The 25,119-nt window shown below is 58.3% G+C and overlaps 4 protein-coding genes across 10 annotated transcripts in view; 3 read left to right on the forward strand and 1 right to left on the reverse strand.

Annotated features, from left to right (window-relative positions):
• The window catches only part of SNX8 (sorting nexin 8), a 39,161-nt gene extending 34,814 nt beyond the window's left edge, over positions 1-4,347 (forward strand). For both annotated transcript variants that reach the window (XM_060032540.1, XM_060032542.1), the window contains exons 8-11: positions 177-245; positions 1,156-1,305; positions 1,578-1,727; positions 4,099-4,347. In XM_060032540.1, coding sequence (XP_059888523.1) covers positions 177-245; positions 1,156-1,305; positions 1,578-1,727; positions 4,099-4,209 — 480 coding nt within the window. In that variant the 3' untranslated portion in view covers positions 4,210-4,347. The remainder of the gene's footprint in view (positions 1-176; positions 246-1,155; positions 1,306-1,577; positions 1,728-4,098) is intronic.
• Positions 4,348-7,276: 2,929 nt separating this feature from the next.
• NUDT1 (nudix hydrolase 1) lies at positions 7,277-14,391 on the reverse strand. Of its 4 annotated transcripts, none has more exons than XM_060032544.1 (4): positions 14,349-14,391; positions 12,752-12,916; positions 7,838-7,983; positions 7,277-7,570 (listed from the first exon to the last, which is right to left on the reverse strand). In XM_060032544.1, exons 2-4 carry the CDS (start codon positions 12,901-12,903, stop codon positions 7,398-7,400), a joined length of 471 nt encoding a protein of 156 aa, XP_059888527.1. In that variant the 5' UTR covers positions 12,904-12,916; positions 14,349-14,391; the 3' UTR covers positions 7,277-7,397. The 4 variants fall into 4 exon arrangements, with proteins under 4 accessions (XP_059888527.1, XP_059888528.1, XP_059888526.1 ...); XM_060032545.1 differs by having other exon boundaries at positions 14,333-14,350; XM_060032543.1 differs by lacking the exon at positions 14,349-14,391 and adding an exon at positions 13,927-14,315.
• A 48-nt stretch (positions 14,392-14,439) lies between these two features.
• On the forward strand, positions 14,440-19,918 carry MRM2 (mitochondrial rRNA methyltransferase 2). 2 transcript variants are annotated; one of them, XM_060032554.1, is made up of 3 exons: positions 14,440-14,473; positions 16,050-16,339; positions 18,383-19,918. In XM_060032554.1, the coding sequence occupies exons 1-3, from the start codon at positions 14,466-14,468 to the stop codon at positions 18,820-18,822; spliced, it is 738 nt and encodes a 245-aa protein (XP_059888537.1). In that variant the 5' UTR covers positions 14,440-14,465; the 3' UTR covers positions 18,823-19,918. The 2 variants fall into 2 exon arrangements, with proteins under 2 accessions (XP_059888537.1, XP_059888536.1); XM_060032553.1 differs by lacking the exon at positions 14,440-14,473 and adding an exon at positions 14,773-15,168.
• Positions 19,919-21,174: 1,256 nt separating this feature from the next.
• MAD1L1 (mitotic arrest deficient 1 like 1) overlaps positions 21,175-25,119 on the forward strand; it is a 315,793-nt gene continuing 311,848 nt past the window's right edge. For both annotated transcript variants that reach the window (XM_060032547.1, XM_060032548.1), the window contains exons 1-2: positions 21,175-21,286; positions 23,584-23,746. In XM_060032547.1, the coding sequence (XP_059888530.1) occupies positions 23,597-23,746 (150 nt within the window). In that variant the 5' untranslated portion in view covers positions 21,175-21,286; positions 23,584-23,596. The remainder of the gene's footprint in view (positions 21,287-23,583; positions 23,747-25,119) is intronic.

Raw genomic sequence — 25,119 nt, forward strand, 5'->3', positions numbered from 1 at the left:
GCGGGTTCTGAGGCTTCTGCCTCACGTTGGCGGGCTGTCGTGTGGACGGGGCCCCCTGCACAGCTGGCCCGCGGTTCTGGGGGCCGAGCCAGCCCAGGCCCGTGGTGGGTGTGCACCCCTGGCTCTGGGTCCTGTGTGCTCGGTCGGTGTTGGCCCACCTGCCGTGTGTTTTCCAGGGCAAACAGGAGGAGAACGACGTGGTGGAGAAACTGAACCTCTTCCTGGATTTGCTCCAGTCCTATAAAGTGAGTCTCGGCTGCTGCTTGGTCAGGGACAGAGCTGTTGAGAAGGCTGCTGTGACCTTTCAAGGGTGTGACTCTGGGGGACATGGAAAAAGAGCCTGAAGCCAGGGCTGCGGGGTGCAGATGGGCCTCCTGCAGGCTCCCGGGGGAGGGGGGTGTGCGTCCTGCAGGGTGCTGTGGGCAGGCGTCTGGCTTCCCCGATGTGAGAGCGAGGGGCGCGTGCGCGTGAGTGTGAGTGTGACTGCCATCGCTCTTTATAAACACACGAGGGGCTGGCCCGCTGGGAGCCGCCTCTTCTAGGGTGTGGAGGTTCTGGGAAGTCAGGCCTCAGCTCGGGGCGGGCGGCTTTCCAGCCATCGGTGGCGGGATGGATCGTCTGTGAGCCCTGAGGATCCTTTGGGCTGAGCTCAGGGGGAGCTGGCCCAGCGCCGGTGGGGAAGGTTCTAGAAGGGGTTCCTCTACTGGGTGGGGCAGCAGCCAGTGAGTGGAGTTGCAGCCCTGTGACTCCGTGGCTAGTATTCCCACAGGAATCGTGATCGGGGCTACGTTAGGGCCCCGGGGAAACGCCAGCGCGTCGGCCTTTAGGAGACTGACCTTGCTGCTGGCGGCGCACTGGCTTCTGGAGGTCGGTCAGCACTGCGTGTGAGGTCCAGGGCTGTCCCCGCTCTGCGCTGGTCGTTTCCCCGTGGGTTTCTGGCGCTGCTGATTCGCACCGTGACCCCCTCACAGCTCGCCCTGGGTGGCCCAGCTGGACGCTCCCTTCCACGAACACCGAGAGTGGAGTGAGCGGGGTGCGTGTGAGCTGTTTCTAAGCAGGAAACACCGTCCTCGCCCCCAGGCGTGGAGGCCGCGTGCAGCGGGTGCCGTCTGTGTCTCCCGCCTCCTGGGCTGACGTGCCACGTCTTCCCGGCAGGACCTGTGTGAGCGGCACGAGAAGGGCGTGCTGCACAAGCACCAGCGGGCGCTGCACAAGTACAGCCTGATGAAGAGGCAGCTGATGAGCGCCGCCGTGCAGAGCCGCGAGCCCGAGTCTGTGGAGCAGCTGGAGTCCCGCATCGTGGAGGTGGGCCGGGCGGCCTGGGCCCGCCTGCGGGGCGGTGGGCGGGCCTGAGGGTACCTTCCCACACCTGCCGCCGGGCCCCGGGCCGTCCCCCCCGGCTTCCTGAGCTGCTGGGACGCTGACGCCCGAGTACCGGCTGACGGAGCCGGTGTGACCGATGTGTTGCACGGAGTGGGGGGCCTGGCCCTGGGCTCAGGAGGGGCGGGGTGTGGGCCCTGGCGCTCCTGCTTCCCACCGTGTGCTGGGCCAGTCGCGAGGGGCTGTCTGCTCTGCAGCAGGAGAACGTGATCCAGACGATGGAGCTTCGCAACTACTTCTCCCTGTACTGCCTGCACCAGGAGACGCAGCTGGTCCACGTCTACCTGCCCCTTACCTCCCACATCCTCGGGGCCTTCGTCAGCTCCCAGATCCAAGGGCACAAGGAGGTGGGTCCCCCACACACACCTGGCCGTCTGGGCCAGCGCCCTTCGTCCTGCAGCAGCCCTTCCTGCAGGTCTGGCAGCCCTGCGGCTGACCTTGAAGAGTTACTTAGGAAATGAGGGCAGTGGGTGAGCTAGGACTCGGAACCGTTCCCGTCCAAATCTGCTCGTCCCGTTGTAGCCGATGATACTCCTGACGTTGTCCTTGTGGCTCCCGGGGGGCGGGGTGGTGGGAGAGCAGAGCAGGACCGTAAAGGAAGCATTTCTTCGCTTCTGGAGGAGTTCCAGACAGAGGTCAGAGGCAAAGCACATGGAACCCCCAGGAGTGAGAGCAGACAGCGGGTGTCGGTGCGAGGAGGTGCAGGGGGACCGCAGATGGGGATACTTCTGTGCAAACCCTGCTGAGCCCTTGAGAGGCGACGTGACGGGCCGGGGGCCCTGCGGACTGCGCGGACGGCCGGGCTCAGCCACGGCTCTGGCTTGGGTGTGGCTGTTCGCCCACTGCCCCCAGGTGCAGCCTGGGGTGTGTGTGCGGCCAGGGCTGAAGGGACACTTGCAAGGTCCCTGCCCGGTTCTGCGTTCGCTGGCCTCATGGTAGCCGACGCCCTCCTTCTCCCTGACGCCCTCCACCCTGGGCTCCTTCTTGGCTGTGGGGGCGCCGGCACCTCCTGTGAGGGACACACCTGCCGGGCGCCGCGTCTAGCTCTTTGATACGCAGGCGGGGGGCGGGGAGGTAGCGTAGGCTCAGACTCTCTGAACCTCACATCCTAGCTGTCTCAGCTTCCAGCTGTGCACCAGTTCTGAGCTCTGAACGGCCTTGGTTGGGTTGTTTAAGCTCTGCGCCAGTTTCCCCACCTGGCAAGTGGCGTAGAATATGACCCTTGCAGCCTTCCGAGACCGGCTCGGGGATTTGGTGGAAGTGGGCTGCTTGGTCGTCGTTCCGTGCCAGGTCCTGTGGCCGTGCTGGGCACACACCTGCCCCGCAGCCGTCCCTGACACCAAAGGAGTGGGAGATCCCAACAGGTCGGCCAGCTGGAGGGGACGGGTCCCACGCGGGGCCCCGGGGGTGGGCTGGGGTGCAGTCTGGGAAGCTGGCGACCCTTCCCGGAGGGCCAGGGAGGCTTTTGTGAGCAGCGCGTGGAGGGAGCTCAGACCTGTAGTTCGGAACGGTGCCGGGCGGTGGCTGGGTGTGCGGATTCAGGGGTAGAAGACATGAGATGGTGCGTCCAGGCGGGAGGTGGCCGGGCCAGAGCGGTCTGGAGGGTCTGGTCAGCGTGTGGTTAGTGTACAGGTCCCTCTCAGACTTGCTTTCAGAACCGCTGGGCCTGGGACTCAAGGGTCTGTGCTTTCAGTGGGATGCCAGGGGAGTCGGGCATGAGTGAGAAATGTTGCCCGCCTGAGACAGAAGTTCCTTTACTTTCTCTTAGTGCCTCAGTGACTTTTCACAGCAGCCCGAGGCCAAAGTACCGTTTTAATGGTTCTGTTTCTTACGTTCTTAGCTCCAGACAGCGTCAGAGCAGTGGTCCATGTAGCCTGTGACAAATGCTGAGTTTCCCTTGAGCATTTCTCATAGTTCGTGGTGCCCCTGGAGTTCGCTGGGGTGCCCAGGGTGCCCTCGGGCACAGTGTAGGACCTGCAGGTGTGGCCAAGGCAGCAGCAGCGCTGGGGGAGGTAGGGCTGTACGCTGGTGAGACCTCACGGGCAGGTCCGGGTGGCCAGTGGGGACATTTCCTGATGCGATCCTGGATTTCTCCGCTGTGGGTGACTCGTGAGTGCCCCGGTCTCGAAACTCGGGGACTAGGCTCTGCTCCCGCCGCACGTTCCCAGGGCCACGCTGCTTCCTGTTGTGACGCGAGCCCCGCTGCCCCAGTGCTGGCCTTGGACACGGGCCTCGCTGCTCAGCCTCCTTCCTCGCAGACGCCTGGGGCCGGGAGCTGTGGTGGCAGCCGCCCTGCTCTCGCTTTGCCCATCTCTGTGTTCCTCTGGTGGACGTTGTCTTGGCCTCTGAGCCGCCCAGAAGGCCGGCACCTGCAGACCTGTCAGAGGGAGCAACCCCGTGATAACATTTGTTACGTCGAGCAGACCCGTGCCTTTCTGTCCCCGTGCAGGGGTGGTGGCACGGCCACCATGACCTTTGGTTGCAGGTCTGCCCTTACCTGGGCTGGTCTGTGGAGGGGTGTTCGGAGCGCTGGGCCGCGATGCGGGTGGGAAGGCCGGCCCGCCCCCACTCTGGGAGCTCTGGGGGAGGTGACACATGCGCTGGCGTGGCTGCACGGGCGTCTCCTCTCTCCGTGAGCATTTTAGGAGGAGAGAGCTGGTGCGTCAGGCCACAGGCGGCCTCCATCTCCTCACCCCGCGCTTCCCCTTCCTCCTCCAGATGAGCAAGGTGTGGAATGACCTGCAGCCCAAGCTACAGTGCCTCTTCGCTGGACCGCACGGCGCCCCAAGCCCACTGAGGTCCCCGCAGGACGGCCTGTCTCCTCACTAGTGCCGGGAGGATGTGGGCGGCAGCTCCGGCGCCCTCACTAAAACTTCTTTCCAAATGGTGTGTTCCTGTTTAATTCCCTTCACGTGGTGGCTGCCCCGACCCCGAGGGGGCCCAGCGTTGGGCTGCAGCCCCTCGTGGAAGAGCTGATGCCCGGGCAGGGTGGGGCCGGGTCCCAGTGGCCGTGGCTCCCCTCCCCTCGCGGGGAGCAAGGCCGAGGACACGCGCTAGGCCTCCGGGCGTCCACGGAAGCCGCGGCCACACGGGGTCTGTCCCGGTTGCCCTCGACCCTGCCTGGCCCTCCCGAAGCACACCGTGGCCCGTCAGTCTGGTGGCGAGAGTGTTGAGAGTCCCCGGAACGGTTTTCTCCCAGGACCCACAGAGGGATGGTTTGCACACAGCAGATCGTGCAGGGGGCGTGTGCTGGGCCCCTGTGCTAGAACGGTCGGGAGGGCTCTGGGGTAGCTGAGCGGGGGCGGGGCAGGACCGTCCCCGTGGCCGGCGCGCTGCCGTCAGACGGAGGTGGCCGTGTCTGACACGGAACTGGCCAGCGAGACCTTCCGCTGCGGCCCGCAGATAGCCCTGGCCATGCGAGCGGGGGCCCGAGGGTCCCTGGGCCCAAACTGTGAGCCTGGCGGCCCTGGTGTCTGTGTCCCTCCCTCCATGGCACGCACACGTGTGCACGCTCACACTGTGACCCTGTCGTGTGCCCGGCGGTCTGAGGTGCGGAGGACAAAGCGGGGACCAAAGCGTCTGGAGGTCCGTGAGCCGATGCTCCCGCCGTCTCTGCAGGTGCAGGCGGCTGCCCGGCTGTTCTTGGGAGGCCACGCCGTGAGCGTCGAGGCTGGCAGGGCAGTGGGCTCTGCGGGGGGATCTGCGTCGCTCTGGTAACCCTCTGTTACACCGACTTCGCTTCTTTGGGGCAGCAGGAACCCTCCTTCCAGCCTCCCTGCCACGCTTGCCGGCCCAGAGCCTGCTCTGAGGGGGCGGCGGTCTGGAGCCGGGTGGGCTTATGTCCGCCTGGGGCTGGGTGTGTCCTGCCCTGAGCCCCTGTTGTGTAAGTGCCCCCCGTCCTTCACGGTTCTCACTGGCTTGGGAGGGCGCTGGAGGAGGCCGACTGCACCGAGGGGCTCTGAGGTCCCTGCCTTCCTGCAACACGAGCCTGGGGGTTCTAGGGGTTTGCCCTTGGTGTGAGGCACGCACGTGGGACCCAGAGGCTCTGGGTGACAGGCAGGCTTCCCTGGTGAGCTGACACACGTTACAGTGCAGGGCAAAGTGAGTGTGCCCACCGGGGCCTGGGCTCACCCACACGTGGGTTCAGGCGTGCGGGGAGGCCGGCTGCACCCCACCCGCCGGAGCCCCACGGCAGCCAGCGTGTGCCTTCCGGTGCCGGGCTGGCCGGTCTCCTGGAGGACGAGCAGAGGGGCGGTGCGCCCCCGGAGCCTGGCCAGCAGGGCCCGCCTGTGCCATGTGCCCCGTTGTGGGCTGCTGCTGCGTTTGATCCCTCCGTGGAGAAACGGGCTCCCAACCGCTTTGAGTGGCTCTGTGCTGCCCGGCAGGTTGGTCCCCAGGTGCTGTGTACGCTCGAGCCGTGGAGCGTTGACCACCGGCCTCTGCTGTCCTGGCCCCGCGGTGGTGGCTGCTCCCCCCCGAGGTCTGTCCGTGGGTGGTGAGGGACACGAGGCCACGGGACAGCGGGGAGACGCCCTGGCCGCGTGGTGGGTGGTGGCACAGCGGCACGGAGGGTGGGGAGCGTCTTCCCGGCCAGGTTGAGGCTTGCCCTCCCCACACGGGTCACCAGGGAGATCTGACACCAAAGACATCAGATGCACTTTCCAGGAGAGAATCCTCCTGGCGGGACTGGCTCCCGCGTGGAAACCAGGAGCACGTTCTTGGTTGGAGGCCTGGCCTCGCTCTTCCTCAGAGGCTCACCTGCAGGGCACTCTCTGGTCCACCCGCTCCCCCCACCCCAGGTGCTGGAAAGGGGTCAGTGGGAAGATGCTGGAGTGACCGTGTCCCCCTCGTGTGGCAGCTGGGGGCGCAGAGGCACCTTTTCCACAAAGCTCCCCGTCCGCCCTCCACCTGGGCTGCCGCTGGGTTCCCAGGCTCGGCGGGCAGGGTTTCCTGCTCAGTGTTCGCTCGGGGAGGGGGAGGAGAGGCTGCCCCAGCTCCAAGGTGGGCCACGCACACCACTGCGTCCGAGCTCTCCTCGTGCCCCGGAGAGCCTGTCACAGCCCCGTGAAAGGACGTCCGGTTCCGTCTTCCCGATGGGAGCCCTTCGGCCGCTCCCGTCCCGTTAGGGCTGAGTGTGGCTCACCACTGCCTTGGCCTGGCCCGAGGCGTGCGCCTTCAGGCCGCGCCCCTCCAGCCTGCGTCCAGCTGACTCGGTGCGAAGACGCAGAGTGGGGACGAGGGAGGGCGTGGCCAAGGCAGGCTGCCATGGGGACCCGGGGCTCGGGCTGCCGGAGGTCAGGACGGTTCGGTATCTTAGGCCTTTCCTCTTGCTTTGCGTTGAGTCTGGTTATGTATGAAGCACTTTATACGGCTGCAGGGATCAATGACCATCACACCCAGTTAACTGGAATTGTTTACAAATGAGCTACATTCCGAGATTTTTATCACTGAACTTACATGAACAACTATCATTAAACGTGTTTATAAAAGTCGGGTCAAGTTGTGAAGCTTTTGTGTGAGTGGTTGGTACCCCCCAGCCCCCTCTCCAGGGTCAGAAACCGGGATGAAATCAGCCTGTCTTGGGGGAGGGAGGGCGACCAAGTGATGGTACATTAGACGGGGGTTGGAGCCCTGGGCCCTGACCGCGCCTCGGTTTCCCCATAAGGGGGGTGGTGAGAGGAGAACACGGCCTCTAGCCCACCCCCGGGATTCTGCGGCCCCATGCACACCTATGCCGGGCCTCCCACACCAGTTCTCCCCCGTGGGACGTCCGAAAAGCCGTCCCCTCCCCTTTTGCGCCTGTGTCTCTTTCCCCCATCTCTGTTCGGTGGTGCAGGTCACAGCCAGGCACGTCTGGCAGCTCCCCGAGGATGGGACTTCGTGAGGCCCGGTGAAGAATGTTGAAAAAGTAAAAGAGGTTTATTTTCCTTTCCATCCAATCATGCACCAGACAGACTGGAGCCTCGGCGTGGCTGGGCAGGGGTGCTCATGGCCCGAGGGACGAGCTCAGCTCTGTCCTAGACTGTGTCCACCTCGCGAAGCTTGTAGTCCAGGATGGTGTCGTGACTCTGGAACTTGAAGTAGCCGTGGAACTTCTTCTTCTGAAGCAGGAGGGGAAACCAGTAGCTGTCATCGGGCCACATGTCAGCGAAGGGGATCTGGTCCAGTTGGAACCACTGGGGGCGCATTTCTGAAGTCAGTGAAAAGGAACTGTCATCGATGTTCAATCCAGATTTTAAACTGACTTTTTGTGAGGAATTACTGAGTTATTCTGTGTGAGGAATTTGACATACTTTCATATTTAATCCTTGTGACTGTATCCCTTATCTTACAGAAGAGTAGGGAGGCTCCGGTGCTGGTGTGTTTCAGCACCTGCCCCTGGGGGAGGGGAGGGCTGCTGTGCCGCTCATCACCTGCCTCCCTCACCGGCCGTGAAGGGACGAGCCCAGAGACTCACCTTCGCTCTCCACTGGTGTCCCGTGGACACTGTCTGTGCAGAAGATGTGCATGTCCATCAGCTCGGGGTCGCCCACGAACTCAAACACGATCTGGCCCACCTTCTGCAGCGCGTCCACGGTCAGACCGCTCTCTTCCTGCAGCTCCCTGTGGGCAGAGGCGGATGGACACACCCGGACATAAGGTGACAGTTAACGCAAGGCGCCCACGCGGCACCCGAGAATGGTGCTGGGAGGATGGAGGGGCGGAGTGTGTACATGTGGCCAAGGGCTCGGGTTTGGGGACCGCTGTTTAGGGGCAGCCAGACCTCTGTAATTGAGCACCCTGGGCGCACCACGGGGCAGGTCAGGCCTGGCCCAGCTCAGCTGCTCGGAGGTCCCACGGGAGGCCACTGCTAGAGCCAGGGGACCCCACCTGTCCTGCTTGGCTCTCCCTGAGGCCGTCACGTGTGCGTGGTGCTCTGCGGGCTGCAGCCCCCGGAACCCGGCCCTGAGCCAAAGTCCTCCTGCCCTGTCCTGTCCCCGCACAGAGCTCAGGAGCAGGCTGCAGGTTTCTACTGTCTCTTCTCCAGGGAAGGGGCTGTTTTAACTCCTGTTTCACCAAGGAGACAGGCCCCACCCCAGCCAGCTCACGTCAGCCGCGCTTGATGGTAGGGGATGAGCTTTGGGCCTGTCTCGCTGTGTCCCCACTTCTCAGGACCCTTTCCCCCAGCTCCACCACCTGTGCTTGTAGGAAGGGGTCAGGGGGCTGATCTCCCCACCTGAGTGCACAAGTGCCGGGCGATTCACGAGAACCGGGATCCCCCCCCCCTCAATTTAACAATGCTTCCCCAAGCTACATATTCATTGTAGACAGTCTAGCAAACACACAGAGACTCCTCACCCAGCAAGAACCCTTGCTACCACTGCAGTTTCCCCTTGGGGTCTTTCTCCTTTGTGCATCCCTTTTAAGAACTGCACACATGCCGCCCGTACCTTGTACCTGTGCTTTTCACACAACACTGCAGAGCCACGTCCTACACTTCAAGGAATTCAGCCAGCTTCTCGGCTGTTGTGTATCATAGAATAGAAGACCCACCTTGCTCATCACGAAACCCGCTGTGATAAGCATCCTCGTACACACCGTCTGCCACCAGCCTTTCACCCCACCGGCGGCCCCGCCGCCGCCATCCTGCGTCTCGTTCCATCCTTGGCGAGCGCTTTCTGGATGTTCTGCTGTGCTCGGGACTCTGGGGACCCCACCAGCCCTGCACCCGTGAAGCTCAGCACCTGTGTCTCCTGCTAGAGTCTCACTTCCCTACTGCCCTGTATTTATTTTTGTTGCTGTAAAATCATTCTAATTATACCTATCTAGAGTGGTAGCTTAAAAAAAGGTCTTTTTAAGCTTTGATCTCTGAGTTATGTTAGGAACGCAATGCATAATTACTTCCTGTTGCCTGTAATGAGGAGTCAGGGAAACCAGTGTTTGTTAAACACGTGTGCTGGGTTAAACGGTCTTATTTAAATGGACGCCTTATTGAGCTTGGAATCTGCCCTAACCTTCCCGTGAGGCCCGGAGAGGAACTGTATCCATTTGCTGCCATTCAGATGCAGCCCAGGTGATGCTCTGGAAGCTGGAATTTATTCATTGAGATGGTTAATTAAAATTAGACACGACCTAAAAAAATGAACGTGTGTTTTCACTTGCGAGGGTGGAAATGGCTCCCCAATTAAATGTAACAGAAGCCTTCGGCAGGGCCCGCCCTACCTCCGGCAGCAGGCTGGCGAGCGCATTTTAAAACCGTCACCTGCTGATTTAATGTTTTGACTGATTTTGGCTCATCTTCCGGGAGTCCACGGCAGTGTATGAAATGTCAATAATGTCCTCGCAGGCAGAGCTGAGCTTGCTTCGGGCCGGGATAACCAGGAAGCCGGGGGTGACACTGATCCAGTTTTGCTGACGTGTCTGACTGCATCTCTGGGATGTTCCCCACACGGCGGGGGACACGGGGGCCCTGCGGTCCGGAGCCCGCGGTGCAGCTCGGGGGCCCGCCGGCCACACGGCCTTCCAGAGTTCTCTAACACAGTGCTCTGTGGGTGCTGGCCAGAAAGGTGGGCGTGCTCCACGCCCGAAGCTGAAACCTGGCTGTGAGGCACCCTGGGTCCCCAGGTGCCTGCAACTCCCTGCAACCCCCCAGAGGAAGGATACATCTTCCTTGGTGCTCAGATGGCTTCCCCCCAAGGACATCCAGCACAGAGGAAGGGACAACCAGTCTCCCGGCCACCTGAGTCTGCTGGCACGTTAACCCAGCTGTTGAAGTGGGGCCCACCCTGGGACCCCAAAGCGCAGTGCACCAGATACCCCCAAGGCTGCCGTGACCTCGCTCGTCAGGGCAGGCCAGCCAGGGCCTGGGGCCTAAGGAGCAGCCCCACGCACGTGCACGGAAAGAGGCCAGAGCTGCCCTAGGGGCCTGGGGCCGACGGCTGAGTCATCCCCAAAGTGGGCGAAGCCCTGTTGCTGCTGGAGTCCCAGGGCCCTGGGGTGGGTCTCAGCCTGCGCCCCGTGCATTAGAACCTGCCACCCGTCCCGACCCCCCCTGCAGGGGCTCAACAGTCCTTTGTCGGGGTGGTCCTGACACCTGGCTCCATCCTACACCCAGGCTGGAACCCTGGGGAGAGGCCGCGGGGCTCCTGGAGAGAGCTGCCCGGAGCTGCCCCACAGGCCCTGGGCGCCAGCGTGGTACCATGCGGCCACGGGCAGACTGGTCTGCATCAGGCGCGCGGTGTGGGCCCTGGGTGGTGCACTTCTGGCCTCAGTCTCAGGGTAAGGCCAACCCTGCCTAAAGGAAGGTCCCCCGGGCAGAGCATGGAGACCATTAGTGCCCCGTGGCTGTGGAGAGGATGTCCCCCAGTGGGGCACGCTGCCTGCAGGGGCTGAGTGTGCCCTCAAGGGCGCCCGGGTATCAAAACGGAGCTCAGGGCGGCCTGGGAGGAAGCGCCCTCCACAGCCCCACCTGCTGGACGAGGCTTCCGAAGGGCAACGAATCACGAGGCTCTAAGAGGGTAACTGAGACCCTGATGCTAAAGCAGTGAGCAAACCTGAGCGACAACAGAAAGGCAGCGATCTCAGGACGGCTCTGCGATCTGTGGGGAGGTCGGCACAGGAGTGAGGTTGGGGGTCACGGGGCCACCGCTCCAGTGCTTCTGGTGGTGCAGCGAGTGTCTGGAGGGCAGCCTGCAGGGCCCAGCACGGCGTCTGCTCGGCTGCACCGAGTTTAACGCCAGGGGCCCACGGACGCTGAGCAGATGGCTCAATGTCATTAGTCACTGGGGCAAACACAGTAAAACCGCCACAAGGTATCACCACACCTGCCTGCCGGGATGGCTGAGATGGAAAGGACAGAAGATGCCAGGTGGCGCTGAGGATTTGGAGGAGGCGGATCTCACACACTGCACCACACCTGCCAGGATGGCTGAGATGGAAAGGACAGAAGATGCCAGGTGGCGCTGAGGATCTGGAGGAGGCGGATCTCACACACTGCACCACACCTGCCGGGATGGCTGAGATGGAAAGGACAGAAGATGCCAGGTGGCGCTGAGGATTTGGAGGAGGCGGACCTCACACGCCGCTGGCGGGGCTTTAAATGAGCACAACTGTTTGGCGGTATGTGCTAAGGCGGAACACCTCGAATTCTCGAGGGCAGCATCCACCGGAAAGACCGTATAGGACCGTCCACAGCTACATCACTTGCAACTCCAACCCGGAAACGGCCCAAAAGCCCACGCCCGGGATGAGCAGGCTGCAGTGTGTTCATAAACCGGACTGGACCACTGCCACATGCAGACATGATACCAGGAAGAAGCCACAGCTGCAAGGATCTTCCTACAGGGTATTTCTGAATGGGCCAAACCGTCAACTGTGACAGCAGTCAGGGTGCAGGCTGCCCCCCTGGGGGCAGGGTCCACCCTCCAGTCCCATTTCTTGATCTACGTGCTGGTTAAATGATGGACCCATTTCTTAAAAATTCCCTGGTGAAGACTGGCATTTTCCTACATGTACTTTATACTTCAATACAAACTTGACTTATAAAAGGTCTTCAGTCCTGGCCTCACGACAGACAGAGGGCGTAATTCGGTGTGATCAGAAAGGTGGCGGTTGTGTGAAGGAAGTCCAGAGGTCTATGGAGAAGAGCTGGGGGAGGGGCACCTTCTCCAACGTGAAGGCGGAGGAGGGGTCAGCCAGAGGAGGAGCCAGGAAGAGTGGGTGGGCAATGACAGCTTGGGGTGTCCGGGGGGGCAGGGATGGGAGCGAGGGGGCGAGGCCAGACCGCGTGGGGCTCAGTGGATGACACAGGAGGCTGGATTTATCCACACAAGCCTGCGAGGGGCAGGAAGGCAAAGGGGCTGCGGCCTGGAGGCCTGTGTGATCTCGGGCACACTGCTCAACCTCTCTGGGCTTCGGTTCTTCCCATGTGAAAGTGAGTGTGTCAAGGAAGAACTGAGACTGTGTGCGGAAGCTCCCAGACACGCTCGTCACCAGCTCCCCTGAACAAAGGAAGGAGCCCAGTGACTGGCCAGTCCCTTGGCGAGAAAGAGGAAGCCAGGATTCTTCCACCCAAGCCACTGCACAGCAGCTTCCCAAACGTCCTAAAAACCACGACTGCAGAGCAGCAGCTAATGTGTACTGAGCACGGACCATGTGCCAGGCCTCGCTCAGTCCCCTATGTTTATTTTCTCACTTAATCTTCACAACAGTCCTAAGAGGTAGGTACTGTTACTATCCCCACTTTGCAAATGAGGAAACCGAGGCTCAAGGATTCGGTCTGGGCTCCAGGTCGCGTGGCTCTAAGTGGTCAAATCAGGGGCCTGGCTCTCCAGCCCGAATCCTTGTCGCCTGCGGAAGCTGGTTCTGCGGTCAGGCCTGCCCCTCCCCTCACCTCTTGGCTCCATCCTCGATGGTCTCTCCTTCTTGAACTTTGCCTCCGAAGCCGTTCCACCGGCCGGCCCCGAAGCCTCGTTTCTTCATGCCCAGGAGGACTCGCTGAGGCTGCAGCACGAGCACCAAGGTGTAGAGCCTCGAGGCACACATGGTGCCCTTGGTTCTGCAGGGAAGGCAAGGGGTTGGGTCAGCTTGACCTGGGTGTGGACGGAAGCGTGTGTATTGCGGTGGCCAGGGGCCGGGTGGACAGGAAATGTGCTCTGCCAGGCACGGAGAGGCAACGTCCCAGCTCTGTCACATGTAGCAGGTTTTCTGGGGCAGACAGAGGCCTGGCCCCCAGAACCCAGGGGCATCAGTGCCCAGGCCCTTCGCTTACTGGGCTGATGCAGCAGGTCAGATGACGGCCCATCCCTTCCCCTCCCCACTCCTCGGCACAGGGCTGTCCCTGCTCCTGTGTCCAGGGCCCGAGCCCGCCGGGCACCAAGAGAACCCTGCGGTTTACCCAGTGGTTCTTGCGTCTGGCTTTTGGCCTTGGCCTTCTCATTACGGGGCCTTCTTCTGGCCTACTGTGTTCTGGTTTCTGCCTCTCTGCAAAAGCAGACCCCCAGATTCCCAAGAAATGCATGGCTCCTGACAGTGGATAGTCCCCACTCCTGTGACAGGTTTTCACACTCTGCTCACAACTGTTGCTGCTCTGGGACCTGGTGCTGGAGCCCAAGGGCCTCTCCTTCTCGAATGGGTTTGTGTGGTCCAGAGAAAGACTCGGAGGGTGATGTCGGCCACTGCTGGAGAAATGCTGGAAGAGCAGGACCAAGTCAGCTGTCGATCCATCCCCACCCCAGTCTGGGGCCCACACTGGACGAGATGCAGGATTCAGGACCAGCGATCCTCCTGGGAAGTTACAGTGTCTGAGAAAAGGGCCCTAGGCCTGGGTCCTGGTGCTGGCGGTAGGTCAGGCAGGAGAGGTGGGTCTCTGTGGTCCAGCCTCCCTTTAGTCTGCGGACTTTGTCATGTCCCCGACCTGTTCGTGTCCAAATCCCTGGCTTCCTAAGGTAATTGGGATGCTGCTGCGGCTGCTAGAACTGTCAGCTGTCAGTGATTAGGCACCGATTATATACTTCCCCAAAATTATCCCCTTTAACAGACCCAACAACTCTGTGAGCTGACACTTACCTTTTCCATTTTCAGGCAAGGAAACTGAAGCTCAGAGAGGCTACGTTTGACCCCAAATCAGACAGTGGAGCCGGTACCCAAACCTGCGTCTACCGCAACCTGCGTCTACCGCACGTTGAAGTCTAGTTGGCTACAGCTCTTGGTTCTGCCATCAGACGGGTCCCCAGAGAGCCCGCCTAAAGTCAGGGGTCGGGCAGCGCCCCGTGTCAGCCGGGTGGCCTCTCAGCGGGGTCGCCTGTACACCAAGGCCCGCGACTGGAGTTTAAAGACAACGCACAGTCGAGCGCCAGGCTCGGACTCCCGTGTCTGGGGCCTTGTCCGTGCTGGGTCTCCAGCCGCCCCCGCCCACCAGGCGCTCCCCGGCAAGTCGCAGGCCCGTCTCCCGTGGCGGCGCTCCCGGTCTCACCCGCTCCCGGACTCACCCGCTCCCGGACTCTGCACGCGCCTTTCCCACCCGCGCGCCGCTTCCGGGGGCGTGGCCTAGGGCCGGAAGTGAGGCCGGCACTTCCGGTGGCGGCAGCTGGAGCGGTTCGGCGTTCATGGCCAGGTGAGCGGGGCGGCTGGTGAGCGGGGCGGCTGGCGCTCAGCCGGCATTTGTGGAGCACCTACTGCATGCCTGCGGGAGGCGGAGTGACCAGCGGCCTGTCCCAGGTTTCCGGTCAGAAAAGGGGCGCAGAGCCCACCTCTTCCAGGCCCGAAGAGGGTCAGCCCCGACAAGGAGACCTGCCAGCACGAAGCCGACGGTCGGCGAAGGCTCGCGGGGAGGGGCGGGCGAGCGGAGAGCTGGAGGGGGCTTTAGGAAGGGAGGGGCGGGTGGGGGGGGCGCCGCGGGTGGAGGTGAAGCTGTGTAGAGCTCCGCACGCCTGAAGCCTGCGTACCAGAGGTGAGAGGCCCACGTGGCTGAATCCAGGCCGTGGGATGGGGCTGGAGGCCCGCTGCCCAGATCAGGTGGGCTCGGGGCGTGTAACTCCGCTTTCCACGCCTCCGCTGACCGGTGGGATTAGTTCTGGCGCCCAGGACCACCCTGTGTCCTCTTTCCTCGAGACTCTACGCCTTTTAAAGGCAGCAGTTCTCACGTTATTGTCTCCAAATCTTGTCACCATGTTTTCATGCTGAAGGAACTTTTGGCTGCTAGCCATGGGGCTAATGGCAGCCTTTTTCATCAGAAGAAAGGACGCAGAGCTTCCTTTGTCGGGTTGTTCTGAGACTTGCATGAATGGAAGCGTGGCTAACTCGCAGTGGGTAAAATGTTAACCACCCCCTTCCCCTAACAGGCTTGGAAATTGCGCTGCGTTCACGCACGGGGTGAGTTCAGGTTTTTTAAGAAATGTGACAGGCCAGTCAGACGCTGTACTGGCCACCAAAGCCATGGAACTAAGCAAGGGAAGGACCTGTCCTCACGGGGTTTTCTCACAGTTTCTCGAAGTGCAGTGGAAATTTCTATCCGCTGGGAAAGAATGTTACTTTCAGTAATTTTATCAGCATTTTTAACCAGTCTTGGGAAAACTTTGGTTGACACAAACAAGGTGACTACCATTACTGTTTGAGTTTTCCTGAAGAAAACTTCAGGAGGGAAAAAAACACCTTTGGGCTGAAGGGGAGGGGCCTGCCGGAGGAGCTTGGTCCGGCTGCCATAAGCCAGCACCCAGGACGGGCGACTTACAGAGCAGAAGTTTCTGGCTCAGTGTCTGGAGGCTGGAAATCTGAAATCAAGGTGTCAGCAGGGGTGCTTCCTGGGACATCTCGACTTGTAGACGGCCACCTTCTCCCTGTGTCTTCATGTGGTTTTCGCTGTGTGTGTGTGTCTGTGTCCTAACTTCTTCTTACAAGGACACCAGTCATATGGGATTAGAGCCCACCCATGTGACCTCATTTTACCTTAATTACCTCATTTAAAGACCAGCCACCTCTTGAGGTGCTGGGGGTTGGGACTTGACCGTAGAGGCTTCGGGGGGATACGGTTCAGCCCGTCACACCTTCTTTCCGGCTGTGGGGCCTCGTCAAGTCACCTCTCCCTCTTGGGCCGCACTGTCCCATCTCTGAAAACGTGCGGATTGAGCCTGCGAGCTCCTGACCTGCTGGTCTTTGCAATGCCAACCTGCTTGCTCCCTTTTCCTCACCAGGTCCTCGAAGCTGGTGTGGGCTTCCTTTCAGCGTCAAAAGTTCCACACCAGTGGGAGTTGCTTCAAGGGCCGGACGGGCGCTGAGCACCTGTGGCTGATGCGGCATTTGAGGGACCCGTTTGTGAAGGCTGCGAAGGTGGAGAGTTACAGGTGTCGAAGTGCCTTCAAGCTCCTGGAGGTGAACGAGAGGCACCGGATTCTGCGGCCGGGCCTCCGGGTGTTAGACTGCGGCGCCGCTCCCGGCGCGTGGAGCCAGGTGGCTGTGCAGAGTGTCAACGCTGCAGGCACAGGTGGGGCCTCCCGACCACCGTGGTTTAGACGCAGGCGCTGCCCTCTGCCAGGGGATGCAGAGCAGCTGAGCCGCCCCGTGAAGGCACACGCTTCTGCGTGGTTGTTCAGGAGGAACGATACAACACTGACATTTTCAGAATGAGAGACAGGGTAGAAAGGGATAATGAAAGTGAAAATCACCTCCCATCACACCACAGTAGTGTGTAGACTAATATACTGGTGTACGTCCCGTACCTCTGTTGCTGATTTGGAGCCTCAACAGAGATATATATATATATTTTTGGCTGACTGATATATTGATGTCTTTCCATGACAGTACAACTGGGTCAACCTCAGGGGTTTCCAGGTCCTGGTCCTTGAAGCCCTGGGTTTCCTGGAGGTGCTCCTGGGGCTGCCCGGGGGGCCCTCGTGGCTCTGGATTCCCCACTTCGGCTCAACTTGAGGGACTTAGCTTTTATCTGTTTTACATTTAGGGGTTTTGACTAAGATCGTCTATATAAAAAAGTTTCCTCTCACTAATAGATCAACTAACTATGCAAGGCAGGAAACTGTGCCATCCTTTGAAACAGCTGCGTGGTATTCCAGATAACGGTCGTACTGTTGGTGTTTACAGTCTCCCCATCTTGGGCACCAAGGTTGCTTTTGGGTGTGCAGTGCTGTGGTCACGATCCTTACCACTTGTATTTCCTGCTGTGAAGTCTGAGGGTACCACATGCACTGGCATTATGACACATGTGAAGTTCACAAAGATCTCTCCCAGACACCTTAAAAACAGTTAAAAAAATTTCTTTTGAGCTTAGTATTTATCAGCTAAGTGAATGAATGAGTCAGAAACTTCTGTTCCTTTTCCCACCACTGAGTCTATCCACAGACTTCCTAACAACTGATTTTAGTGGTTCCTGTCCCCCTAATTTCTCTTCAGTAGAAGCAGGAAAATGCCGAAGTTTAACTTGTAGGAAGAGGTGGCAGAAGCAAAGAGTGTGTGGATCAAATGGTTTGGTTCTTTTACTCCCAGAAGTTGCAAAAGTGGAACCAAAGCCATTTGCCTTTAGAGGACACTTCCTGGGGCTGTAGTATGTGGGACGTTAAAGGAGACACCAGAAGTGTATAAAATGGAATGAGAGATGTCCCACTAGCCAGGGCTGAAAATGGAGAGCTTTTGCCTTTGAAAAATGAGGTATCCTGCAGAATACCTGGACTTCCAATCTTTAGATCAAGGTAAAACGCCCCGCCCCCTCACCCGTGGAGCAGGATTTTTACCAAGCCGAGTGAGCTACAAAAGAGTCTGTTCCCTTCATGTATCTAGCCTGTATCTACCCTGGCATGTAGGGAGCCCGGCGTGTAGGGGTGGTGCAGGGAGGGGCCCCCAGGGCTTGTGAAGAGGGGAGCTTGGAACGGGAAGGGAAGGGAAGGCAGGTGGAGCCTGGGTGCAGCGGCCGTGCGGGCAGGAGATCTTGTTTCAGGTGAGGTGAAACAATAACATCTTTTTCTTTCACCACTGGCATCACTCACATATGGGCAGGGTATCAAATTTTTTTACCTTATTTTGCATTTGTCGGTTTCCCCCCTCTCTTAGCTTGTTTCTGCTAGTTTCTGCATTGAAAGAAATTGGATTAAACTGCAGAATGGATTTGTTGATTTAATCCAGAGGCACTTTGTATACTGGTGTGTCATTTTCTGTTTCAGTTTGTCAAAAAGAGCACTCAGAGATAAAAGCCCTTTCATGGACCGCAAGGCTCAGGGAGTGCAATGAAATCAGACGGTGTCAGGGCCCAGGGTGTGGCCCCAGGTCTGCCTGTCCCCTGGGACAGTCACTTTTCCTCTCTGGGCCTCAGTTTCCTCAGAGGTAGAAGGACCACCACTCCCCACCACGTGTTTTTGTAGGATGTACAGAAAGTGGGGAAAGGCTTGTGTCCACATATTTGCACATTAGCTCTTTTCCTCGGTCCCGACTTTTTGTTTCTATTTTATTATTTTGTTGCATTTATTGTTTGTGGGAAGATTCAGGGTGTAAATAAACACAGTCACCGTTTCTTCCTTAGATCCCAGTGCTCCTGTTGGCTCTGTGCTTGGGGTAGATCTCCTTCACGTGTCCCCCCTGGAAGGAGCAACTTTTCTGTGCCCTGCCGATGTGACTGACCCAAGAACCTTGCAGAGAATCCGAGAACTGCTTCCTGCTGGGAGAGCAGATGTGATTCTGAGTGACATGGCACCCAACGCCACAGGGATCCGGGGCCTCGACCACGACAGGCTCATCAGCCTGTGCTTGTCCCTTCTGGACATGGCTCCAGAAGTCCTGCACCCTGGGGGAACATTGCTGTGTAAAACCTGGGCTGGAAGTCAAAGCCATCGGTTACAGAAGAGACTGACAGAGGAATTCCAGAAAACAAGGACTGTAAAACCTGAAGCCAGCAGGAAGGAATCATCAGAGGTGTACCTCTTGGCCACACAGTACCGAAGAGGGAAGGGGGAAGGTCTGTGAAGGAGTGAGAGTTTCTTCTGCTGTTTCTGGTTCTTTTTCACTGCACATGTAGCTTGAGCCCTTTCCTGAAGTGTGGCTGGGGAGATCCGAGCTTGATCTCGGATGCAGCGGGCAGGACAAATGGGGGACCTTTTTTTAAGCCCAAACGATATGACAAACCTATATTCAGTGTCCAAGACATATGCTAAAAAAGTCTCTATAACATGATTTGTGAAGAGGAAGAGATAGGCAAAGATTAAAGGATGGGAAGGCAGACTGAGGGAAGGATAAAAACACTGGCAGTCGGGCTTCCCTGGTGGCGCAGTGGTTGAGAGTCCGCCTGCCGATGCAGGGGACATGGGTTCGTGTCCCGGTTCGGGAAGATCCCACATGCTGTGGAGCAGCTGGGCCCGTGAGCCATGGCCGCTGAGCCTGTGCTCCGCAACGGGAGAGGCCACAGCAGTGAGAGGCCCGCGTACCGCAAAAAAAACCAAACCAAACAAACAAAAAACACTAGGAGGCAGAGAAACATACACACGGACACCTTTATGTAACTTTCTCTTCATACCCACGTTAGTATGTTACAGAGAAACAGGCTTCCACCCTTGCTCCAAAACAACCCACAGGTTTCCAGGTGTTATTTTGGGTTTACCGCGTAATGTAGAAAAAATCTGAAGTTTCAGTCTGGGGATTTGTGTCCATCTCTCTGGCGAGTGATCTGGAAATACATCCATTCTTCAAGCAGTGAGAGTTCTCAGAACAATCAGGGAAGACGTTTGGTATGAATTATGCACGGGGTGGGTGTGCTTTGCTTTTCGCTGGGATTGTTGCTGTCATACTCCGGCCTCCAAAGACTTACAGGTAAGTGTGCCGGAGCAAGCGGAGAGGCGGTGTGTGCGTTTGTTTCCTTCTATTCTTCCGGGAACTCAATGCAACTTTACGAAACAATACAGGCCGTATTACTTTATGGAATTCCATGCTTTTAAGTCCATCTTTTGAAAAATTAATTTCTTCAAAGCCATTTCCTGGAGGTATGCTCATCTCTTAAGAAGAATTTATTGATTGTAATGATGATTAAATGTGCAGACCGAAAAAAGAACGCACCACCTGAAAGCTGAGAGTTATGTTTTATTTGGTGGACAAAACAGAGGACTTAAGCCCGGACACAGCATCTCAGATAACTCGGAGATTGCTCCGAAGCGGCAAGGGGGGAGCCAGGATCTATAGGAGTTTTAGCAGCAAAGACCAGGTAGTTGGAATATCAAATGATCACTGTTAACAAAAGAAAAGCAAGACATCTCAAGTTAAGGAATTTAGTGCTTTTCTACGTTTGGGAAGATGCCAGAGTCGGGGGTCACTGAAATCATTTCTTTGATGTGCACCTCAGCTCTCTGGGGCCAGCGTCCTATGTTTTCTCTTCCTGAGTTTCTTCGGTGTGCCGTTGGGGTGGCGGGGCGGTGAGGTGGTGGCTGCAGTGTCTGACGGCGGGCATGCTGTTTCCATCCCGAGTTCCCTGGTCTCACCATCGGGGGTGGCTGTAGTGGCTGGTGACCGGAACGTCTTTTATTTACTGATACGGCAGGCAGCAGTTTTAGTTCACAAATCCGAAGGATCGCTGGGGGAAAGAATAGATACCCAGGAATCTCCATAGGGTCCTAGGGTAGTCCAGATCACTGAAGTAGGCTGCAGGCCCGACTTCTAAAATTTTGTTTTATTTGCGCTCGCAGCCCGCTAATGTAGCCCAGAGAGCCTCCTGTCCTGCTTGCACCTCCCCATCCCGTTTCCTTCCGGCCACAAAACCTTGTGTTTTATTCTCTGGAAGGGAATTCGGTGCAGACCCTCGGACGCTTAGCAGGGGGAGGGGAGGAGGAGGGGCCGGTGAGACCCGTTAGTGGACGCAGGTTGCTGTGGTTCCAGGAGGGATCTGCTGGCTGTGGGCTGACCTCGCCCCGCTCTGCCCTTGCGCCCTGGAGAACTGGGACCCAGACGACGGCATCGCGCCCAGACAGCTCACAGGGCGCTGGGAGGGTAGCTTAGTAGACCTGTTTTTCGCGTTGTTTTAGAGGGCCAGGGGAAAGTAAAAAAGGCATTCATTCAGGCAAATACTGTAGGGGCAAAATCTGCGGACTAGTCCGGCGGGCTGGAAAGTTTGGCCCTGCGAGGCCACCGTTGGCCGGTGCTGTTCCCACAATACGGTGCCAGGCAGCCGCCCAGTGGAAGCCTGACCCGCAGAGGCCTGGGCCACGAAGATAGTCCCACGGGCTGGCCTTTGGTTCCCAGTCCTCTCCGAGCGGGGTCTCCTGCGGGTGGGTGGCTATGGGGGCGAACACGAAGGCCCCAGGACCCGTTGGTGCGCGGGCCCGGAGTTTTACGGCTTGCCCCGCCCAGGTCTCGCGAGAGCGCAGGCGTACGTCTCGCGATACGCGGGCGTAAAAGAGGGAGATCTGAGCAGCGGCGACGGCGGCACGGAGGCTGAGGCGTCTAGGTGAGCGGCCGGGGTCCTGGGAGGGGTACCGGGCTGGGCTTGGGGGCGGGTGCTGAGCCGAATCGGCGGGGTTCGGGCGAAGAAGAGGCTGGGGCAGCCCGCCGGGTCTGGGTGCGGGCGCCGCCCCCTGCCCTGGGGCTCTGAGACGGCGCCCCCTCGGCGTCCCCCCTTCCTTCTTAGACCCCGGCCCTGGGGCTGTTACCGGCGTGTCCACTGTCTGTCCGCGTGCTCACCGGGGCCGGGGTCCCTGCCGGCGCGCCCCTCCGCTCCGTGCTCTGTCCTCCGAGCCTGGGCGCGTCCCGTGCAGCCCCCCAAGGCTTCCTCTCCGAAAAGAGCAAATGGAAATGGCCAGGGTTCGGGGGGCGAGCGAGGGCCGGGGCGGAGGCGGCCACGGAGGAGAGGTGCTTCACCGCCCGGCCTCCGGGAAGAAGGCGCACCCCCCCTCCCCCGCCGCCCCCAGACGGCCCAGTGCAGAGAGAGGAGCCCTTCCCCCAGTCCCGCCCTTTCGAGTTTACAGCACTGTCGCCCGCATGTCTTCACTTGAGCAGCGTGGGAGTTGCCTAAGTTAGGAGAAAGCAGACAAACGGGTGGTGAACTTAGGCCAGCGCAAGTGCCCGTGGCGGTGTGAAGTGGTGTTGCCGGGTGGAGCGCAAGTGCCCGTGGCGGTGTGAAGTGGTGTTGCCGGGTGGGGAGCATCCTCGCAATTTCTGTAGGTGCCCTCGGGTGTCCTTTTGCCAAGGAGGGCAGTCGAGAGGCAGTGTGCTCTGACTCCCAGCTCAGGGGTTCCGTTGAGAGCAGTTCACGTTCAGCGACTAGACTTCTGGAAGTGAGTGTCTTTGATAGAGAGCATGGAGTTTGAGCTTTCACCTTATCGCTTGCCTTATGGAGTGGTTTAGCTCCAGGCAGGTGAAAATGGACGTGTGCTTTTCATTCTGTTGTATTAAGTGCATCAGCTCTTGAGAAGAGGGTGTATTGCCTAAATTTCCCATCATGGGATGGAAAGTATGGTCCTGGTCAAACGGGAGGATTTGCCTTCCAGAGCAGAGCGCTGCTGCCTGGCTCCACGTGGGCCTGTGTCTCTCAGGGAGGCTCACAGCACTGTGAGTGCCCCTCCCCGGTCTGTCTTCTAGCCCATTTTCCATTTGTAGTATGAAGGAGAGGTAGAACAGCTGTGTTGTGCAGCGGTGGAAACGATGGCCTACAGAAGACAAGGGCTCTTCGTGCCCAAGGCCAAGTTTCTTGTTAAGTGTGAAATGCAGAATCAAACCAAGATTCTTCACCTTTTTTGGGGGCAGGTGCCTTCAGTCTAATACTTAGGGGAAATCAGTGAGAGCTGGCTGCTTTCCTCAGGGGAACACAGTATGCACCTGTAGGAATTCACACCTTTTGGCTGTTAACTCTGCCTAGGACACTTCCACACCTTCTGACTGGTAGACGGCCTGGTGTGAGGCTGGAATCAGCGCAGGGCTGGGGATGCGTGTTCTTTGCTTCTGCGTGTCCTGGGCCCTTCACACAGTGGCCTGTGGAGTGCCCTCGACCTTTAGAGCCAGACAGACCCAGGTTCCAGTCTAGGTTCTGTAACTTTTGGAGCCTCGTTTTCTATCATCTCTAAAAGAATGTGTAAGAAGGTTTCATTTATCTGCCCATTGTGATGATTGCCGTGTCATATGTTAAATTACAAGCAAAGTGATAGACTCCGCGGCAATAGCTGTGCCGTCTGCCATTTGGAGACTTCTTTTGGGCCCTTACAATCCTCACAACTTTGAAAAGTGGGATCCTCAGTGTACAGATGAGGAGACAGGTTCAGGAAGTCCTGGTGCCCAGTGAACATCAGGTGCCTTTCTGTGTGGTGCCTGTGGCTGAAATAGTAGTGACACTTACTAACGTCTTTGTTATCCTGTAATTAGCGTTGCTGTGGTTGTCATCCTTACTGCCACCATTGTGTGCTTTGTTTCTGATTCCCAGAAGCTAGGCTTTTTGTGATTGCTTATGTGGGAGACGTGCCACGTGATTGTCGAGCACCTTATCTTGAGAGCCGTCTGTCTGTCCTCCTGGTGTGCAGGTCAGCAGCTTGGTGGCGTGTTGTACTTTTATGCCTCCGTTTCTTCTCTGAGAAATTGGCAGTGTGGGCTCCCAGTGAACTCCAAAGAATGTGGTTACGGACACTGGAATATTATAAGGGCTCTGAGAGAGCATTAGGGGAGTGGGACTGCCCGAAGGTCCCCCTGACTGGGCAGCTGGCAGAGCTGATGGCTCATGAAAAGGCTTCCTGTGACCCTTGCCTTGCTTTCCTCCAGAAGGGAAGTGGCCATGGAAGACCTGGGGGAGAATACCACCGTCCTGTCCACCCTGAGGTCTTTGAACAACTTCATTTCTCAGCGAGTGGAGGGAGGATCTGGACTGGATGTTTCCACCTCTGCCCAAGGTTCTCTGCAGATGCAGTACCAACAGAGCATGCAGGTGAGTGGTATGTGTTGGGATAGGGGCCTCTAGGTAAAGACACCTGCTCTTAGGTGGGGCTGGTTCGAGTTCCAGTTGGTGTAGGAGAGCGGTTTGTGGTAGGATAAGGGCCTCTACGTTCAGAGACTTTCCCTTAGGTAGGGCTGATGCAACTCCCATATAGTTGAGGCAGGTGTGCGCTTTCTCAGCCTAGAGGTCAGCTGGCCATCTCCCGCATCTCCAACGTGGATAGGCATAGTTTTGGAGGATAGCCAGAGGTCATGGTCTGGCCCTGAGCTGTCCTGGCTCAAAAGCCTGAGATAACAGCACCCCCAGAGTGGGTCAGCATTGTGCTGACACCAACGAGCTCGCAGACACTAGAGCTAGGATTGGAAAGCCACTTTATTCATTTAATCGAGGGAAACAGTCCCAAACTGCCTGGGCACATGACCACTGGAATTGTGTAGCCAGCTGCCGGCTCCCTTGGTGGTGTAACACATGGGAGGGCTGTGTTTTAAGCACAGGTTCTCGGCCAGCCTGGCAGGAAAGGCAGGGCAGGGAGTGAAGGCTTGGGCAGATGGCAGCCTCAGACTGTGGGGGCCGTTTGCGCATCTTCGCTTCAGTCTGCCGTGGGGTGATTTTTATGGTTTCACTTTATTCCAAGTTCTCGGCAACGCTCACTGTGGACACAGTTGTAAAGGCTCAGGTCTCCTGAAGGACTTCAGGTTCTGAAGAGTCGTGGGGTCAGTGCTAGTTGGGGCAGGGATCACTGGGTCCACATAGGGAGGGGATGTGGTGTCTGAGCCATGTCCAGGCCCCTGCCACTGTCAGGGCTGCATCAGGGGATCTCTGGCTTCTCTGCTTGCATTCCTTCTCTCTTGTCAGCCTTGCCTGTGTTGCTGCAGCCTTTCTGCTATAATGTCCTGTGTCAGACGAGCCAGTGGTTTCCTGTTGCTCTGGGAGCCCTGATGAGTCCATGCCACATTTGCTAAAACAGGGGCTGCTGTGTTTGTATGCATTCGTTTGCTGAATAGTTGAATCACTATGTGTTTGTTAGTGGGCTAAGTTGCTCACTGCCCTTTTTTTTTTTGGCAAGGACTGTTCTTTATCCTGAAATTAGGTCATTTATATTTGTTTTTGTTGTTAAAACACCGTTTTTGAAATGGTGGTGGTGACAGACTATAGGGTTTTTTTTGTTTTTTTTTTTTTTGATCCTTGCTCACTGGCAGAATATGAAGTTGGCATCTTTGGTCTAAGAAAGTTATAATTTTATTGATGGAGATGTCTGGGACCTTTTGGCCTGTTGGAACTATAGAGTCTAGAATTTCCAGGGTCCCTTGTTCTCACTCACCTATGACCTGAAAGGCTTCCCCGGTTGGGAGATCAGTAAATGA

This window comes from Delphinus delphis, chromosome 15, assembly GCF_949987515.2.
Source record: "Delphinus delphis chromosome 15, mDelDel1.2, whole genome shotgun sequence".
Lineage (NCBI taxonomy): Eukaryota > Metazoa > Chordata > Mammalia > Artiodactyla > Delphinidae > Delphinus > Delphinus delphis.